Raw genomic sequence first — 19,453 nt, forward strand, 5'->3', positions numbered from 1 at the left:
CCCAACAAAAAACCCCCCAAACACACTACCACCACCACCAAAAGCCCCAAACAAACAAAAAAAAAAAGAGCTGATGTATGTCCACAACAGAGCTTTCTGCTTTCTGTGGCAGTAACTTGCTTAAGTGGCAGCCAAACAGTATGAGCTTTGACGTGGTCAAAATCTCTCTTAAAGGCAAAAGCTAAATGGTAGAGACATAATGTAAATCCCTTTAGAGAATCTACACTAAATATAACCTTTCTTTAGGTTTTGTTGTTGGGGTTTTTTTAGTGTTAATGTGGTAGCTTGACACATTCTCAGGAAAGCTATAATGAAGATAAATGCTGAGCAGGTTCTTCCACTTTTGCAAGACATTAACACCTATTACAAAATGCTACCCAAAATAATGATTTTTTTTGAAAAATAAAAGAGAAATTCTTTAAGAGCATTGTGATGGTGTCAACTTCACTTGCAAAATAGTCACTTTAAGAAGGCTGGTTTGCTCTCCACAGGTTACATTAACTTTCCAGTTGTTCTTCAGGGCCCAGTTCTCCTTAGACAGAGTAACTCCCAAACTATTCTGCACTCTGAGTACTTTGAAACTCTGCATCCTTCTCTCAGCTGGAGATTTTTCTCTTAGCACAGAAAAAAAGACCAAAAAAATTCTGTGGCATTTTACATGCTATAATTAGAATATAATTTCACTTTTGCTTGTCTTTTTCTAGAAGCCATATAATTACAGTAAGCAGGGAATTGCAAAAAAACCAAACTTTGTGAAGTAAAAAAGGAAGATTTTTTGACCAACTGTCTATTTTTTCACTTTCCTCTTAAATTCAGCCTGAAAAGCAAGCAAGAGAAGGAAATGATAAACAAATCTAGGTGTGGACTAGTCAAACAAAGGGAAAATATGTGCCACATTAAGAGATATTTCAGCCAGCTCAGAATGAACTGACAGATTTGCAGGGCTCAATGCAACATTACGCAGCTCTGTCTACGTCTAGAAATGTGTACAGTCCTCTAGCAGCTCTAGCAGCGCTCTGCCCTGGAAAAGGAGACAGACCTCTCAACAGGCCTCATCAGTGTGAGCAAGAACGCCACGCTGAGATGGCAACACTGTTCTGGGAACAGCCAGCTCAGAACCCTTTGTAGCACCAGATGCTGACCCATCAATACCGCTTTTACAGTTAAATAGCAAAAGTGACTCCATCTTTTGGAAGAACACTCCCTTCTCTTCTGGGAGACAGTGCAAAAAAGTTTTCCAAAAGCCTCTTCTTGCTGTTTGAAATGTTTTGCAACGTCTTTCACTCAACGGCACTTCTCATGAGGGCAAGTTTGGGTACTGGACACCCACAGCAGGCACACGAGCAGGCTGAAAGAGAACCGTGGTGGGGACAGGAACATGTACATTGGACTTGGAGGAAACAAGGAGTAAAGATAAATCCTTAGGAAGCCAATGCAATGCACCGGGGAAGGAAGCAAGCTACAGGGCAGTGTGGAAAAAGGGGAGCGCAGATCTCAAGGGAATAAAGGTGCCAACACTCACCGCCGGTTCAGCTGCTCCATTTGCTGGATGGATCCAGACCTGTGGATCCCATCTGGCGTTGCTGCGGCTGTGGGGCGTTGCCACGTGGTGGTTCGGTTGACGTGATCAACGTAGAATACCCTCCCGTGGCTGTCTATCCGAGCTTCCCAATCTAGGGTTGGGAAAAAAAAAAAAAAAAAAAAAAAGGGTGATGCTGTCAGTGTGATGCCTTCCAGAAAGCCTAAATGTGGGAGATGTATATACACACACACACATGTATACACAGACAGGGTATATACACATGAGAGATACTATATATATGTCTACATGCGTGCAATATATATTATGTGTATATATTTGAAGTATACATTCAAATGTGTATATATACTATGTGCTTGTCTATATGCAGATATATGCATATACATAAACATTTCACACACAGCACATAGGTAGCCTATGGAATTCACTACCATAGACCATGAAAAACGAGTGACTTAGTGGCTACAGTTTTTAAAGGGCTGGATAATTTTACAGTTAGTAATCCTAGTTGGCTGCATTAATTGCAGGTTGGGGTAGCCACTTAGAAGCGACCCTTAGTAGAAAAGGATTACATCTGAGCTGATATGCCAAATGACATGTTTTCTTTTTTGTTATGTTTCAGAAAAAACATGTTTCATTTCTCTCTTTTTTATAAAGTGGCTTCGAAGGATACCATACAGCAATTAAAGGCTCCCCTGAAAACTGATCACAGCCTGATTGGACATATCCTTAGAAATCTCTCTAAACAGATAAGTATCATAAATCTATTGCTCTAATGAATGCCAGCTAGGCTAAAGTTGGCAGCGTAATACTAAGCCTTCCATCATTATTGTTTCCTGCTAATGTTTATGTTGTCCCATGACCGAAAGCTAAAAGTAATTTGGTATATAATGGCTTGTGGAAAATGGTAATGTTGGTAAAAAAAAGTGTTTGGAACAGGAGAAATTCAGAAGTGAGTTAGCTAGCAAAGCCACATATCAAATTGGTTGGAATGTATGGAGTAGTGATATAAATTACGCTTGCTAGCTTCATATTTCTAGGTGATCTGTCAGCTGATGACGTATCTATGTATATATATGCACATACTTCCTACACGTGTTTGTATACAAACCTCACTCACATTCACACACAAATGTACATATGGTGATTACCTTTGGGGGCAAACACTTCCTTGTATTCTCTTATTCTTACTGTGATACCCTCCTCCCTGATGAGTCCGCTCCATCTATGGCTTTCTATGATCAAATTCCGGATCAGCTGGATTTCATACTTTATTTATCTCCTACTCTCTAAGAGTAGGACTGAAGTTGTACCTCTTCTTGCTATACCTGGAAACCTACGCTTTATGAACAGTTCCCACCCCCTGAATGCTGACCCTGGCTAAACTCAGTTCCCATACCTGGGTTGGTCCAGCCAAGTGTAGGCTCTCTGAAGTCTATGGCTGGCTGTCCCTGACACATTAATTCCACAAACCTCAAAAGACAGGCACTGGAAGTCCTTGGAGGAATTTTCTCTAAGACTCCAAAACAACAAGAGACATGTGCACACACGTTATTTACTTCAAAACTGACTCTAAGTACCTCAGTCCTTATAGACACAAAGCCTACAGAGTGTCTCTCACAGCGAACATCAACTATGCAATTTTAAAGAGCACTCTCTCTTCCTCCCACCAGGTAAAGTTTCCCAAGGATGTTGTAGCTGTTTCAAGAACAAGATCACAGCTTTGGGGAAACAACGTCTAAAACATAAGACAGTGAAAAATAGCACATCAAGTACAACAGATGCACATTGAAGGAAATGAGACTGACACATACGGCAGGCTGAAGGCCAGAGTCTTGCTGAGCACGCTGCCACTGGTGGCAGGCGCACCACCGTGGGTGGGGAATGGTCCTTCTGGAGCTATGCATTATCTGCAATATCCTCAAGGAAATAATCTTGGCCAGATTAAAGGTGACAGGATGTACCTTAACATCATGAAGATCTTAGTTTTCCTTGCTGTTGTCTGGCAAGGGACAAACCCTAGTCCTCACCTCTTGCTATCGTGGTATACACGTAACAAGTTGAGAACAGTAAGGGTCGATGGATAATTAGAAGCTTGTAGGAAATGCTGTAAATCCACACCCTAAGACAGCCTACAGAAGACACCAACTGGTCATATTGGTCTGATCATCAAGCCTGCTGATGGACACTTAGCGAGAATACTACTACCCGATTACACAGTCAAACAAGGGCTTCTCACAGTCCAGCCCTGTGCTCTAGAGGCTATGTTGCAGTGTCTCTAATTAAATGCAACTTCTGAAGCATAATACTTAGAAATCTAGGAGCAACGAAACTTGTCCAGAGCTTGGGAGGTCACAGTGAAAACATCAAGTCAGGATCACATAGACTGAATTGCAACTTCAGGAAGGCTATGTCTATTGGAGGTATGAGACAGTCAGCAGCAGTGTGTACAGACATGAACTAGACCTGTCTGGGAGCACTACTTTATTAATTGCTTTACGGGTATATACACCTGAAACCATGGGCTGACACTTGCATCGGCATGCTAAAGTATTAGGAACTGTGTGTCACATGGCTTTTGAGAAACCTGCAGCAGCACTGCTCCTCACAACAGCATTCCTAATCAGCTAAATAACTTCTTTTGGTCTCCTGGGAAGGCTGTCAGAGGGTGGCAGGTGCCGATACTTTTGTTGTACACAGGTGGCAGGTGCACTTCCCGCCTTCCCACAAGACAACCTGTAAGTCACACACGTCACTGAAGCTGCAGATGATACCAGATTTGTGGACAGATGGATGGGTACCTGCACAGAGAGACGAACAGGCTGACAGGTGAACTAACAGACAGAACTCTGCTTCTGAGCTGTGCTCAAGTCCCTTCACACTACTTCAGGGGCACAGGTGATCTAGGAAGCAGCCATACCTCCTCCGGGTCTTTTGTCAGTTTTTCTGTGACTAGAACAGAGACTAACCTCCACCTAACTAACCTTCACAGTAAGAGCATGCTGGAGCTCTTGGGTGGGGTGGGACAGTACTGGTTCTGTTCTGCAGTAATCCCTCTTCATCAGCTGAGTCATATTTCGCAGCAGCCTCTGAAACTGCTCTGGTTTATACCAGAAGATGCAACTTTTTCTGGCAGGACCATAAACTTGGCAGGGCAAAGCAAATACGCTGCCTTTCCCTTTCCGAGCTCAGTCACACCTTCAGCAAAGAGCAGCTCTGAACTGGGCACATGTATTTTTCTTGCCTTCAGTTCTGTAGGGTTTCCAGCAGTGCTGGCAAACATATGCATAATAAGAGGTGACTATTAATGCTGTCACGAGGCTGTACAAACTCTGCAAATCTTCTGTCAACCTTGTATAGGCCTTAACATTCAGACTGGTCATTATGGCATTCCTACATCAGTAATGCATCTGTTCTACCTTACTGAAATAACACTGTCTGAAATTAAATTTCCTCCCTGAGACCAACTGTTGTGGGGTTACCACAAAACAAAGTTATTCAGAAAACTGTGCAAAACAGAAGAAGACTGTCCATGATTCTTCATGACCGAAGTCAAACCGGTCAATACTGAATTTGCAGCACTGGCAAACTATCTTCAGCTGTACTTATGGACAGAAGCTAATGTTCCATATGAGAAGTAAGCCAGGTTTGCTCATATAACTCAAGTTTAAAATATAAAGTTTCTTTCTTTCACATGATTGGAGATCTATTTATCTAGGATGAAGAGGCATTAAAGACACTGAGACAGTCACAGCGAATGCTAGAAGAAGAAACATTTATAGATTAAGGCTATAGTTTTAATTTTGAAGTGTCCTTAAAATTTCATGAAGAATTTTTGGAAACAGGCTTTCTAGGTGGTATTATCCAATTCAACATTTTTGCCCTCCAAATTAACTTAGTACAGTCTGTTCCTATTAAGGCCAATATATTTAAGCCCACAATGTCAGCCTTTATTGTTAAAATTACGTTATATGCAAATGCTAAAATAAAATCCTACAGAGGGATTGTACTGTATTATCACACATGCATTTCATGGCCTTAAACCCTGTTGTGAAAGCAATTGTGAAAACCAATGGTAGAAATACTTGCCTTTTAAGGATAATTCTAAGGAAGAGGAAAAATGTATTCAGTTGGTGATGGAAGAACATGGAACAGATTCACAGTATGTTTTGTTTACCTGAGGTGGCATCCGTGTCCTATCATTAGGTCACCTAATGGGGAATATGCCCTATTTGCGGGGTGTTGAGGTAAGAGTGGAAGGAAGAGCAGTATTTGCCTGTTACAGAGGTAACTGTTCCCATTTCATCATTCACTAGCAAGCCACAGTGGGACTCTACTAAGACTTCATTGGGCTAAAGGCATTTGAATCATTCATGCTACTGTGCAGCTGACGCCAACATTGCGGCTATTTTTGGCTTAGGGAATACCGACAGCGTGGTTGGTAAATGATGAATTATTTGTCTAGGACACCACAGGCCAAGTAAGTGTGTCCCCTTATTGTGCTTGGAAGAAAATAGAGTGCTCTGTTTATATGCCTGGCTGTTCTTCTGAGGCGCTGCGCATTTTAGGTTGTTAAATCCTGTGCTGAAGTTGAAAGGTGACCAGCAGCACGTTGCAGGGCATAGAGTGCGCTCTGCTGGGCTCTTAACGCCAATGCAAAAAGTGGGGTAATCCAGGAATACACAAGGGAAAGGCTACAAAGACAAGTGAAAACATCTCCAGCAGTTGGTTCGGTGGTAACAATCCCATATTATCAGCCTGCTAACTGATCACGCTACTCAAGACCGTCTCACTTCTATCCAATGCACCTGCAGACACCATTAAAGTCCAAAATGAACATAAAATTCACTGATTATCAAATCCAAAGACAGAACAACGAGACCACTCTACATGAGCTGCCTTTTCCCAGCTTCTGCTGGTTTTGCTGAGATTTGGATCTGTCTGTCCCAGGAGCATCCTGACTGTGGAAGGGTTTCTGCTGGACCTGCAAGCAGAGCTGACAGACCACAGGAACAACCACCTCAAACCATCTTTGAAGCTGGTTATAGAAATGTTATAGAAAAATCAGAGTACTTTGCTGATACACCACCCAGAAAGCTTTATAGGAAGGCTTCTGGAACATCTGACAGACACCCACTCATCTGAGTCTAAACACACTGACTGGAAACAGGGAAATATTACTATTTTCATTTCATGGTAGCTAAGGAAGAAGACTGACCAAGGCAGATCGAGTTTATGGAGCTTGTCCAAAATAACACGACAACACTTGAAGTCCGGATCAAATAAGGGAAACAAAAGGGCATATTGCTTGGATCCTGGAGAATGTATATACAGAGCAGATGGGGTTATTTAGAAAGACATACTGACCTCTACACTGTTTGAGTTAACAGGAAAAGCTGAAAAACGCAATAAATTAAAAAACTAAAGCTTACTTGGTGGAAGAGGCTCATCGATAGTTGGGTAGTGATGATGGTCAGGCCTCAGAGAAGGAAGTTGGCTGACTGGCTGAGAATTATGGAGTAAAGGACAATCACCTACGGACAAGATATTCAAGACATTGACAGTCATTCACGGTTTTTACAATGTGGTTCAAAAAATGTGCTACTGTAAAACAAGTGATTATTTTTTAAATAGGTTAGCCTGGTGTACGAGCAGCTCTGGTTATTCCTACTTTCAAGCACTATTTTAATAACAACACATATGCCAAAGAATTATTAAAATAATGCAGTCAAGGCTCTGATCTCACATTTGAGTCAATGCTAAACTATTATGGGCCAGATTCTGGACTCATAGACACACAAGTGTAAGCGAGAGAAGAATCAGGCTTGATCTCTGAGAAATACTGTGCACGTACAACCAAACTCAAGCTTCTGCAGAAACTGGCAGGAAAATGCAAAATCCTGGTTCCAACTTTTAATTCATCCCAGCAGTGAAATACGAGGCTAAAAGCTGCCTTGGATCTTTCCATGCTTTTCCAAAAGATCAATGGCTGTGTAAGTGGACTGGAAGGGCAGGATTTTGCAGTCCCCACAAAGCAGAAGGTCATCCCCTTCTATAGGTATTTTTCAAAATTCAAAGAATCTATCTTGAGTGGAAGGAGGAAGAATGAGAGAAGGACCAGAAACAGGGAGGAGACAGGTGGTAGAAGTGGTAGAAGAGGAGACAAAAGACAGTGAGACATAGTCAGGATCCGAGATAAAGAAGGAAGACCTGAGATACAGAAGAGGGAAAGAAGAAGATAGAGGGACACACAGTAGACAGTGCAGAAGAAGTTTTTAAACTCTAACATTGTACATATGTCTATATAGCCAAATATGAAATAAGTTAAATCTAAGCAAATGTCCAAAGTCATGTTCTGTTGAAAGGAATGAATAACTACAGATCCAGTCAATGCTTACAGAATCCTTTAAGAAACTAAGAAGTTATAGTAGGGATGAGAAAGCATTCCTTATCTTAGACTTAACTGTGAGAACAAGGAACCTGCACATTAAAACTTCGCAGGTTCTAGAATTAAGATCCCTTCTTGGTCTGTCCTCAAAATCTTAGAAACCAGGGCTATTTATCCTACTAACAGACACGTTTTCATATTGTGTGGTAACAGTTTTTCACTATAACCTTCAGCTCCTGGTGGGCCTGTTAATCCAGATACAATCTGAATTGCATAAATATAACATTTACATGCATCAGAAAGATGCAGCTTAAGGAAAAAATATATTTAGCATTTCCAGCATCACCAGAACCATTCAGCTAAGCCAAACTCATTGTGTGCTGGCTGGTTTAGCTGTCTTTAATGTCAGAATCTTAATAGCCTACAATAACCTTTTGTAAAAAGTCCAAACATATAGCTATCAGATGTAAAAAAAAATTACCAAAAAATATTTTTTTCTTTAAACAACTGACAGCTCGAAGGCAGAAGCCAATTTTGTATAAAACTGTAAAAAAACCTCACACCATCCAGAAGAGAGAAAAATTGCTTAGACAAAAATACTCCCTCTTCTAGGTGCTCTGATGATACCGTATGGCCTGTTAAATGTCTTCATTAAACACTTGTGTATAGGCGTATCTCCCAGTTGCCTCTGCTGCGTGTTTTGAACAGACAGCAGAGTTATGTAAGTTATTACTCAGTGCTAAAAGTCCATCTCTCATAGCCTTGAAAACTACGCTGTTACTACAGGTGTTGTAGCACCAACTACCACATCATCCATCTGCGTTTCTTTACTTACCTCACCATAATTGACTCTCCCCTAGTCAAGATAGTTACGCCAAGCCAGCGGAAGCATGGTAGTATCAGTCACCTGGAGCGGATGGAGGTGACCACATCTACTGTATTTGTAAGAGCTGCCAAATCACGATGCAACGTGCACATTTCCTGAAGCACCCCCGGTGGTATCAAGAGTGCTAAGAGCCAGGCTGCCCTTCAGACATACTCTCTCTCTCAGTTAATCAAAGCAAAGCCACCATTAGCACTGCAGTGCCCTTTATACAGGCTCAAGGGGCACAATCTTGGAGCTGTACTGAATCCATATGCAGAAGACACCCTCTCCCCCCACATCCCCTCTCAAAAATACACACAGTCTGAAATAACCATCATGTCTGTAAGCATGGTCACGCACACACACACACGCGCTCATGCCCCCTTAGGTATACTTGCACATAAATGCTGTCCACACACAAAGACCCTTGTCTGGAAGGAAGGAAATTGGGTTCTATACCTCTGTGTACTTCTGAGAATTTAATTCTTTGGGCTGGATTCTGCTCTGCAGAGCGAATAATTGCCTAGGCTCAACTGTTGACAAAATCCTTACACAGTCCAGGGTGTAAAGCCACCCTTACACCTTTCTTTCTGCTGGGGTAGGGTCTGTGGCAGTGGAAAGTGGGGGTAAATAAATTGGCAATAGAGAAGGAAAGGGTAGAAGGATGCTTCAGTTGGGGTTTCCCAGTGACTCCTAAGTACGCTATCCTTCTGCTGCCATTTTAATTTGGTGTCACTTATAGTTGGGGACAGATGACTTAGGATTTGGAGATGCAAAGACTACCTCTTGACCTTGCTGCATACTCCTTAGCTGCTGCTGAGGCCTTTACTTCTTCAGCTGGAGAAAAATGACACACTAGCTGAAGAAAAGATGAGTGATCAAACCCACTCTTCATGCAACTCCATAAGACATAAAATGAGTTACCAAAGGGAGGAATTTAACGTAATGGTTTGGATGGATTGGGAAAAAACAGTACCTAAATTATAAAGGTTAAAAAATACTTTCTTTAGTATGCTTTATCTCTAAAGAAGGATAAGGAGATGAGAATTTTGTTCAATATAATTCCATTTTCAAAGTACCTAAGCAAAAAAATAATCTCCATTGAGTTGCCCTATGGTCTGTGAAATCTGAGGTGGAGTTGTTTGATACCTGGGGAACTGGAACAAACAGGGCTAGAGAACTGGGTTTGTAAGAGACAAATATTTGCATTTCTCCACGCTTATGACTGTGCACGGCTACTAATCATATACAGAAACTGGTCCAGCTCTTTAGCTGGTGTAAATCAGCATATCTGCCCTTTGACAAGCACAAGCTGTTCCTCTCACTGACTATCAGAGACATGGCAGCACATCAGATATGTGAAATGGAACAATCCCAGGAAATAAGGAATGAGTTGGTGGATGTGATAATGCTGATCTGCCACATAACTACAGTAGCTAATCTTGATTTTATAATGATGCACGTGTATCTACAGGAATCCATATATACAGATCCCGATCTGATTTATTCGGTTTTGCTGGGATTTTTCAGAACAGGCTCAATTATCCAACCCTCCCTGATATCTGGCCCAGCTCACAGCCCCCAAATTTGTACGAAATAAACCGTGAGCTATCTGAAACCCCGATTATCTGATGCCTTCTGCGACATCCAGATAATCAGGGTTGCTCAGCGCATCGATTCTCAGGATCTAACCTTCTCTTCTGCTGCTTGGACCTGCTACTGGGGTGTCTAGACTCTCTGTGGCTCTTTGTGGGTTCCCACCATGAGCTACTAGTTCATCTGGCCACTGGGAGGAGCCATCCACTTGCTCCCTGTCCAGCTCAGGGCTCTGTACTGAATCTGGCACTGACTCAAAAGCACTGTTCTCATCATCATCATCATCCTGTGAGGAAAAGACCGTGCTCTCAGAAATCTTTGCACTGTCGACGGAGGAAAAGCGGGTATGGCTGGAGAAGCGATTGTTACTGTCATAACAGGAGGTGCTGTAGCAAGAAGTGCTGTAGCAGGAGGTACTGTAGCAGGAAGTGCTGTAGCAGGAGGGGCTGTAGCAAGAGGTGTCGCACGCCTCACATTCATTGTCACCGTTGGGCCTGGAGCTCGACTCGCTCTCGCTTCCTGTCCTGGGGTGTTCCCCATCCAACAGCCCATCATTTAAGTCAGAGAGTTGCTCATCCAAGGTCCCAGGAGGCACCGTGCTCTGGCTGAAGTTCTCTTCAGCCTCATTTTCCAGAGCAGGCTCTGCTGCCACTGTCTTGCTCTCACTGACCACCTCCTTCTCCAGTGCCTCCTTGACTGTAGACTCCTCATCATTCTCCCCACCATTGCCACCATCTTGCTCGTCTTCCCCATCACTGCTCATCTGGGCTGAGGGCAGGCTGTGGAGCAGGTTGTGGATCCGTATGTAGTGTGTGCGAGGGGTCTCTGGCTCACCACAAGCTGAAGCTATGACTGTTTCAAGTTCAGACACAGGCAGGGAGCACGGCCTGTTTTTCCTCTTTGCTGTGGTCCTCAGTTGCAGCCTGTTGTCTTCCTCCTCCTGGGCTGAAGCCCCTTCTTCTTCCTGACTCTTCTCTAGGTCCTTGCCAGCATGCACATCTGCACTCACCTCATCAATATCTAACGTTTCTATGCTGGTCAAGACACCACCTTCTCCCTGAGTACCAGAATTGACTTTGTTATTTTCCCTAACTTCAGTCTCAGGAGGAGACATGCAAGCCAGCAGAGCCAGCTGCTCCGTGAGGTCCGTAGCACTCAAAGTCGGCAGCACTTCTCCTGGGATGGATTCCAAGGGCTCAGGAACTGGCACCGCATCAACCTCCCCATCTCCTGCTAGCTCTTCATTTAAGCTGTTCTGGTTGACTTCCCCAGGTGGTTTGACAGCCCCTGGGCTATCAACACTGTTCACACTGTATCCATTTAGCTGTTCTGGAGCTGTACTTTCTGAGGTCACTGTGTTGATGCATGGAGGCTCACCGAGGCTTTCCTCTGTGGGGTTGTTCACAGGGCTTTCCTGGAGGTCAGCTGGCTCAGGATCTGCACTAATGGAGACCTCTTCATCATCTGTATGAGACAGGAAAAGAAATTACTTACTCCTTCAACAAGAAGTGTTGACTGAACCAGAGGTTTGGCTGTGAGGGCATAGGCGTCCACAGCAATCTGAGAAACTTAAAAGCATAAATGACAGTGTGAAATGTCTGGGCACCTGAGCAACTATCAAAAAAATGCCAATTTTTTTTTTTTTTTTGGCTAGGCAGTGTTTGTACAGTGGGTTTAACAGGGCTTACCCATAGTGGTAACCTGTATGCAGCACCCTGCGTCCCTGCAACATAACCTCAAGGTAACACCTTCTTGGAACTCCTCTTTGACCCAAACTGGCATTGAAAGGAATATCGTGGGAATGACAAGGAAGTCTTCCCTGAGGTTTTAATGACATTTTTCTTGTCATGCTGAAGCTGACAGGACTCCACAACAGATAACTTAAAAAACTGTTTTTCACACCCCTGAAAGGCATACACTTTCCCCAAAACATTCTTTGATGTGATCCTCATCTGTACCGCCACATCCCAGATGCCAGATAACCTAGGCTCTTTCATGCCATCCAAATAGTAAAAAGACAGAAGTCAGGGTTTTCCAGCAAGGGGAAGTTCACAGTTTCCAAATACTAATGCAGCTGCTGCTGGCTTGACAAAGTGTACCTAAGAGGACGCTACCACACAGAGGCAAAGAGTCCCTGAGTAACACTGCTGAGACACTGACATGAAAACCAAGGTTCAAACTTACAGCATCATGACAGTGACTTTCTAATAACTACAAGAGAATGTCAATCTAAACCAAACCAAAAGGGAGGGAAGGAGGGGAACACTGAGTATTTTTTGGTTTATTTTTTCATTAAAAATAATCAAAATGAGAAAGTTTCCAATCATCTCTGCTATTACATTCTCCATTTTTACTTATGAAGTGCTCCAATGCAGATGACTACAAATAACAGCCCATCTAGCACCTCCCCAGGACAGGCGATAAGAGAAGCAAACGAGACTTTAGTTTTCCACCTCTTCTCTCCCCATGATGTAGCAGAGTACCTGAAGCAGCCAAGAACAGGGGGATATAACACTCCAGTAGCTCTAAGCTAAGGGGAAACAGGGAAGAAGTTGTGACTCACGATGCATCCTGTGACAGGGGACTTTATGCACTTTCCTTTGCTCATGACTGTACCTAAAGTCCCAGAGCAGCCAGGAATGAATTCAGATTTCTGAGGAGAAAACACGCAAAACAAAACAAAAACAAAAAAAAAAAAAAAAAGAAAAAAAAAGAAAAAAGAGATATGGGTTAAGACTGAGAATTACCTGGATGGATGGATGAAGTTATCTCAAATCGGAACTGCAGCTGGCCACTGACATGGTCTGTAGGAAGTCTGCGACCCAGAGTGTAGCTTACAACCCTGTCCCTGAAAGAAAACAAGTATCGTCACAATAGACTATAACCTACCCAACGTCTACTGTGCATAGAACAAGCTGCTGTGTCCTACAGAAATACAAAATAGTTTTCAAAGTCTATTCAACCCAGCCATGAGGGCATGTTGACTTGCATACGAGAGAACGAATGACAGAGGAGAGGACAATGTCTTCAATTACAATGGAATAGCTGAGTCAGTGAATAAGACAGGCTTCTGGGATACACAAGCACATATGTATATATATAGAGAGAGAACGGTGGGAATGGAACTTCTGCAGTATGGGTATGAAAATATTGACATGGGAAGCGAACAACTCCCACTTCATCTATTGTAACAAGACTTCACTTCCTGTTGATCTGACCATATCTATCCTTCTGCAGAACCTCACGTGTCTGAATTTCCTTCCCTTCGCCATCTGCATAAAATTCAGCTTTCCTGTCCTGTACAGGCCAGTCCCCGCTTACCACCTTCTCTTTTGAAACTGGCTGAATGACTGCTCTTCATCTCTTTCCACCCCTCTTACCTCTATGAAGCTGAAATATCAGGAGAACACCTTCCTGACAAGGTTGATCAATGTCTCCATTCTGTCCTTGTGCAGGTCCCTCCCTTTGCCACACTTCATCCACCCCTCAGAACAGAATGAAACTACAGAAGAGATTAACTTCCCAGCTGCCCAAAATGAGGCTGAATCAATGTTTGCAAAGCATTTTTTGAGCGTAAAGGCTTCACTGAATAGTAATATTTATACACCTTTTGAAGAAACATAGTTTACTTCCAGTTGGGCCCAATGTATTTGCTAGGATAGTTTCACATGCATCAGAAACTCATATAAATGAGACTATCTCAGGATTTGCGTATGATCTTTCTAAATTTGTGTGTATACTTCTCATTGAGCTTGCCTGAGATTTAAAAGCCACTATGGTATCAAACTAAGCCAGATCTAGGTTCAGGTTGGAAGCACTGCTCTTGGCAAAGCATATCCTTAGATAGCAGTGTTTACAATAAGGAAGTAAAATAGGAAGATATGATCAGAAGATGATGAGAAATCTTCTTATACAGGGGGAAGCCAATGATATCAGTTATAGGGTTCTACCTTCCCCAAGCTGTTCTCTTCCATCTGGTTTCTAAAAAGCTACTCTTATCTTCTCAACTTTGAGAAACAGGGAGGCAGCTTAGTCCCTTCTGGTAGATTCAGCTGTCAATATCACAGCCAGTTTCTGAAACAGCTGTTAGAAAACACTTCCAACAAGTTCAGCTTCCTGCTGTTCTGCTGAACTGAGATCCAATTTTCAGAAATGCCTGCTTGGAAACTGCATTGTGTATGTCCTCCTCAGGACACGACTCTTTCTCTCCCTGGTCCTCAAGGTCTGAACCTTAGAACTTCAGAGCCAACTGTTTGGCTTTGTCTGAATACTATCCATCGCCCTCACATTGGTTTGTGTTACTTTGGCAGCGTACACCTTCCCAGGACTTCCATGCAAAGGGGAAGCAGGGCAGGGCTTGTGAGCTCAAGTGAACTAGTTATTCCTTGGCAGCAGGGTAGGGTCAGAAAGATTTAGTTACAAAATGCCATGTGGGTTTTTGTAAATAATATTTCCACTGCCCAGAAATTAAAGGGGGGAGGAACAGATCTGGCATGATTTTAGCCCATAGGTAATTCCAATTCCCTGAAACATGAATACAGCCTGTTGATAACATTAAGGGAATATTCAAATTGAAAATATTGCACTCTCCAGATTCACAGCCATGATACACAAAACAGTCTTCTTTCCTAAATGCCAGCTCTCACTTTACAAAATGAAATGGAGAGGGTTATAGAGGGAATTCTTTGTCTGGCCCATAACCCTATAAATTCTAATTAAGAACAACATAATTCATCAGACAACTGTCAGTTTAATAACTCCCCCTCAACATCATTATATCACTATAATGATATATCACCAGGGACTTCAAAACAGCATCACACTCATTAAGTAACAGAAAATAGCATAAGCAGCACATTTACCCTATGGCATGTCTTTCCAAGAGGCGTTGAACCGGCATAGAGAGTTTTCCCAGGAAACGCTTGATGATAGGTCGGCTCTTTGCAAATTTGTCTTTAACTTCTATTTCCAGGACATCCGTGGGCAGGGAGACAAAGCTGAATTGCTGCAATAAATGAAGAGCAAAGAACATGAAGCTGGTGGCTGGGCCACAACTCCACACAGTTGCTATCGGCTCTTTGACCCGTGTTTTTCACAGGACAGAAACAGCCCTTGGACCCTGAGGCACAGGCCTGCAAAATAAAAGGAGCTTGGCCTCAAAGTAGGCGGGTGAAAGCACCCTATAGGGACTGTGTAATGCTGCAGAGTCAGGCTTAGGGAATGCATGAATTTCATTTATTCACGTCATGGTAGCATCCAAACACTCTAAATGAGGCTTGCAGATTGTAGGGACAGTACACTTACAGAAATGTAATGAACTCTGCCCTAGCAATGATCATTGATCTAAATGTAATTGCATAGATTTTGGGTTTTGGTTTTATTCTCCCCCCCCAGTTCTAAAACTTTAAATAGCTGCATGTAAGTACATCCGAACTGGCAGCCTGAAGAGATTGAAGAGATGTTTAGTCAGCATTTCCCTCCAAGTAACATTAGACCTCTTCAAATCTGACTCTCTATTAGTGGTACTTCAGCTGTGAGGCGCACCTCAGTGGCTGAGAAGTGAGGAGCTAGTGAGGTGAAGGACACATCATATCACAATTTTCAGATAAGTCTTGGAATCCCTCCCTCTCTTGTTCATCCTCGCTCCAACTTAAAAAGGAAAAGCTCTGAAAATACTGTTTCTCTGATTAGTCTCCTAAGCTGGTTCACACCATGGTCCCACAAAGAGCTAAGTCAGAAGGTAAGCCATGGCACAGGCTACTAGAACAAACAATACTGGGGAAGATCGGAATGGCACCATCTAAAGACGCTGTCACCAAATGCTTTCAAACAGGTGATGACCACCTCAGCTGGTCTGGTCTTAAGAACATATATTTTTACTTGTAGGTAATGTTTCAATTAGCAGGCAAATCTGAGGGAGGAACAAGGCGGGTGATGTTTTAGGCTGTAGGACTGAGGAAGTCCATGTGTACAGCTTCCAAGCATGGGGACGTTAGGGAACCTGGAGGGTTGGGATCTCCCCATAGGGAAAGTAAAGCTCGATTTCGGAATAACAGTGAAAAGCAAATCTGTTAGATAACTTGGCCTTGCTTGCTCCTAGACAGCCTTAATTCAGTACAGAATTGGAGTGGTGATGCAGGTCACAATCAGATCTGCTGTTACCAGAACATCAGCAGTCAAAAACCCCACACCTCTGCTGTGGTGCACCGCAGTAGGAAAACGGTAAGCCTTCTGTTCACCTAACTGAAAGGTCAGTATTGACCTGGAAGACAACTTCTGTAGTAAGTGAATACTGAGATGGATAAAAGGATTTTCTAGCTTTCCCGCTGCCAAAAATAACCTCCACAACAGAACCATGCTCTGGGTTATCAAGGCTATCGAGGCCTGGAGTTAAGACCTAATTTTCTTGCTCTATTGAACCATGTATCTAATTTTCAGAAATGCTTAGTTCAAACAGCTTCAAGTGAAACCAATGAGTGGGATATTAGGTTAATCAGGCCCTGCAAAAATGAAAATAATCAGAGAAATACAATTCAAATAACAACTAAAGTGTTATTTTCTTCTCATTTCCTGCCGCATTTTTGCAACAAGTGACCAAAGAAGATTAATCCAACAAAGAGGAGAACATTAATTCCCCACATATATTGAAAGATGCCTTGTAAAACCAAGTTGTTTACCATTTCAGTTTCACCTGCTAAAAACCTGGGGTAAGTGCACTTCATGACACTTAAAAGGAAAGCAGAAGAAGGGAATTAACTTTTAATTGAATGAGGTTATTGTAACACACAGCAATTTGCCATTTAATGAATACTCTGTTATTATGCTGTTAACACCTATGTCGTGAAAATGTCTCTGTGGGTTACAGCATGCATACACACGTGTTCCACTTAGGAATATGAGTGGAAAATAAAATGTAGGTTAATGATCTGTACCTTCCTATGTTATAAATATTTTGTCACGGGGTACAAACTCTGAGGCAAATCAGAATCTGCATGGACATATGTTTCCATAATATCAGGCAGCACCAAGCCTGACAGTTCCTTCCTTGCAAAAGAAACACATTGGCATTTTCCAGAGTAATTATCAGCACCTGAGCAGACAGTATGGAGCAAGGTGGGCTGGAATTTACCAAAGGAAACATTCTTTTTTCCTTGAACAGCTGTGCCTCTCAGACATACAAAAGCCAGGACATTCTGGTCAATTTGTTAAATCAAATCGTGTTCTGATTTCATCACCTGCCAACCATGTTGCATCTGGGGATACATGAGACTGTTCTGAGACCAGCTGCTGGTCCATGATCACAGTTCCCAAACGCTTCTTCTAGGAGAAAGTTCTGATGCATAAAACCAGGAGCACCTTAGAAATACAGTTAAGCCCTTAAGGACAGAAGCATCCAGTGGAGAAGCTCTAAGGTTTTGCCTTTTGGAAAAAACTGCAGTATGATACCAAATGTGAACTCAGTGAAATGGGTTTGGAGACAGCTTGTAAAGTAGTGATAATTCAGTTTTCCGTTACCCAAGCACTTGTTCCTGCTGTCACTCTCATCTAGTTTAATACTTAATAGACAAGACTTTTCTAAGGCAGTCCCTGACTGTGGATGCCTCAGGCTCAGGCCATCCACACTGGAAAGCCCAAAGGAATCCTCGTTTGCAGAACGCACGGGCCTCTGGCCCTTTGAAAAATGGATCCCAGCAAACACCTAGGTTTAAGAACTCAGAAACTTAAAAACGCATTTTTAAAAATCACCAATCACTTTTGAAAACATGTAGGTTCTTGTGATAGTTAAAAATGGGACTGTCTTCTTTGGATGTGGATGCAAATCACCTTCACATCCTACTTTCTCTCTCTTCCTTCACCTTCCTTTCTGACAAGTGCCAGCCCCGGTAGTTTAGCCACAAAACATCAGCCACATTTACACTGTTCAAAGCCTTGCCCTTTACTATTCCTACCTGTATGGAAGAGAAAGGACCCTGCATTTCATGGTCTTCTCCAATATAACTAACACAACACAGTAGTAACATATTACTGCTACAATAAGTTACATCCTTGCCTTACCTCATATTTGCTAATTGTCACACAGCAACAGCCACTTTGTGAAAATGACAACACCAACTTCATAGTTGTGTTGTTTGTGGTTCTTTTTTTGTTTGTTTTTTTTTTTTTTTTTTTTTTTAAAAGACACCAATTATAAATTCTGCAGTACCCTTGGGTTCACACTCAGTGATGTTGTGGTTAATAATTCATCCCAAGGAGGGGTGAGAAAAGGCGGCTACAAGATCATAACAAAGTTAAAAATCGACTCTTCAGGACCAGGGAAATTGAATGTGGCTTTTTACCTGTGCCCACAAACTATACCACTGATAACCAAAAGTGCTCCATTTTAAGAATGTCTGCTGCCATTTTTTCATGTTATTACAATTTTTATGAAAGCCTTATATTATTTGGACTTTGTTCTTATTATCACAACTCTTAGTGTAACAGAACTAACTCAGAAATTAAGCTTTCACATTAAAAACAAGTATAACGTTCATGGTTGCAGAGAAAAATGAAAATACAAAATCTTGAGTACAATGAGCCTGAATATATTACTTTTAAAAGACTTCTGACTTTTCTGACAGTCACTCCTTGAAGGCAGCTTCTTTTATGTTTTGCAGCTGGCACTGGCTACTATGCATTTTGTTTCACAATCTAAGACAGCAGTCTTTAAGCTGTACATAGTCATTGGGACCACAGCTCATTTTGTGGGCTTGTTCATTAGCTAGGTGTTGGTGGGGCTTTTTCCCCACAAAAATTTAAGCTCCCGGAATCACAACCAGCAGTGCAAACACTGCAAGACTGGTCAAGAACTTCATGGAACCTGCTGGAAACTAAAGACACTAAGGTTTACACTGAGACTAGCTGTAGAAGGGTGTACTGAGGTTTACATAAATGGGCTTTTTTCACAGCTGAAGAACAAAGTAAAAATATAATTTCTGGTAGTTTTAAAATTCTGATGTTCTGATTCAAAAATTTTAGCCTTTACAGGTGGCCAGAGGTCCACCAAACATGACAATGGTTGCATGGG

At 42.3% G+C, this 19,453-nt stretch overlaps 1 protein-coding gene across 2 annotated transcripts in view; it reads right to left on the reverse strand.

Annotated features, from left to right (window-relative positions):
* The window catches only part of HECW1 (HECT, C2 and WW domain containing E3 ubiquitin protein ligase 1), a 258,174-nt gene that overhangs the window by 62,254 nt on the left and 176,467 nt on the right, over positions 1-19,453 (reverse strand). For both annotated transcript variants that reach the window (XM_056337048.1, XM_056337049.1), the window contains 5 exons: positions 15,252-15,394; positions 13,137-13,237; positions 10,486-11,853; positions 6,973-7,074; positions 1,523-1,673 (listed from right to left, as the gene is read on the reverse strand). In XM_056337048.1, coding sequence (XP_056193023.1) covers positions 1,523-1,673; positions 6,973-7,074; positions 10,486-11,853; positions 13,137-13,237; positions 15,252-15,394 — 1,865 coding nt within the window. The remainder of the gene's footprint in view (positions 1-1,522; positions 1,674-6,972; positions 7,075-10,485; positions 11,854-13,136; positions 13,238-15,251; positions 15,395-19,453) is intronic.

The sequence above is a fragment of the Falco biarmicus genome, chromosome 4 (genome assembly GCF_023638135.1).
Source record: "Falco biarmicus isolate bFalBia1 chromosome 4, bFalBia1.pri, whole genome shotgun sequence".
Classification (NCBI taxonomy): Eukaryota; Metazoa; Chordata; class Aves; order Falconiformes; family Falconidae; genus Falco; species Falco biarmicus.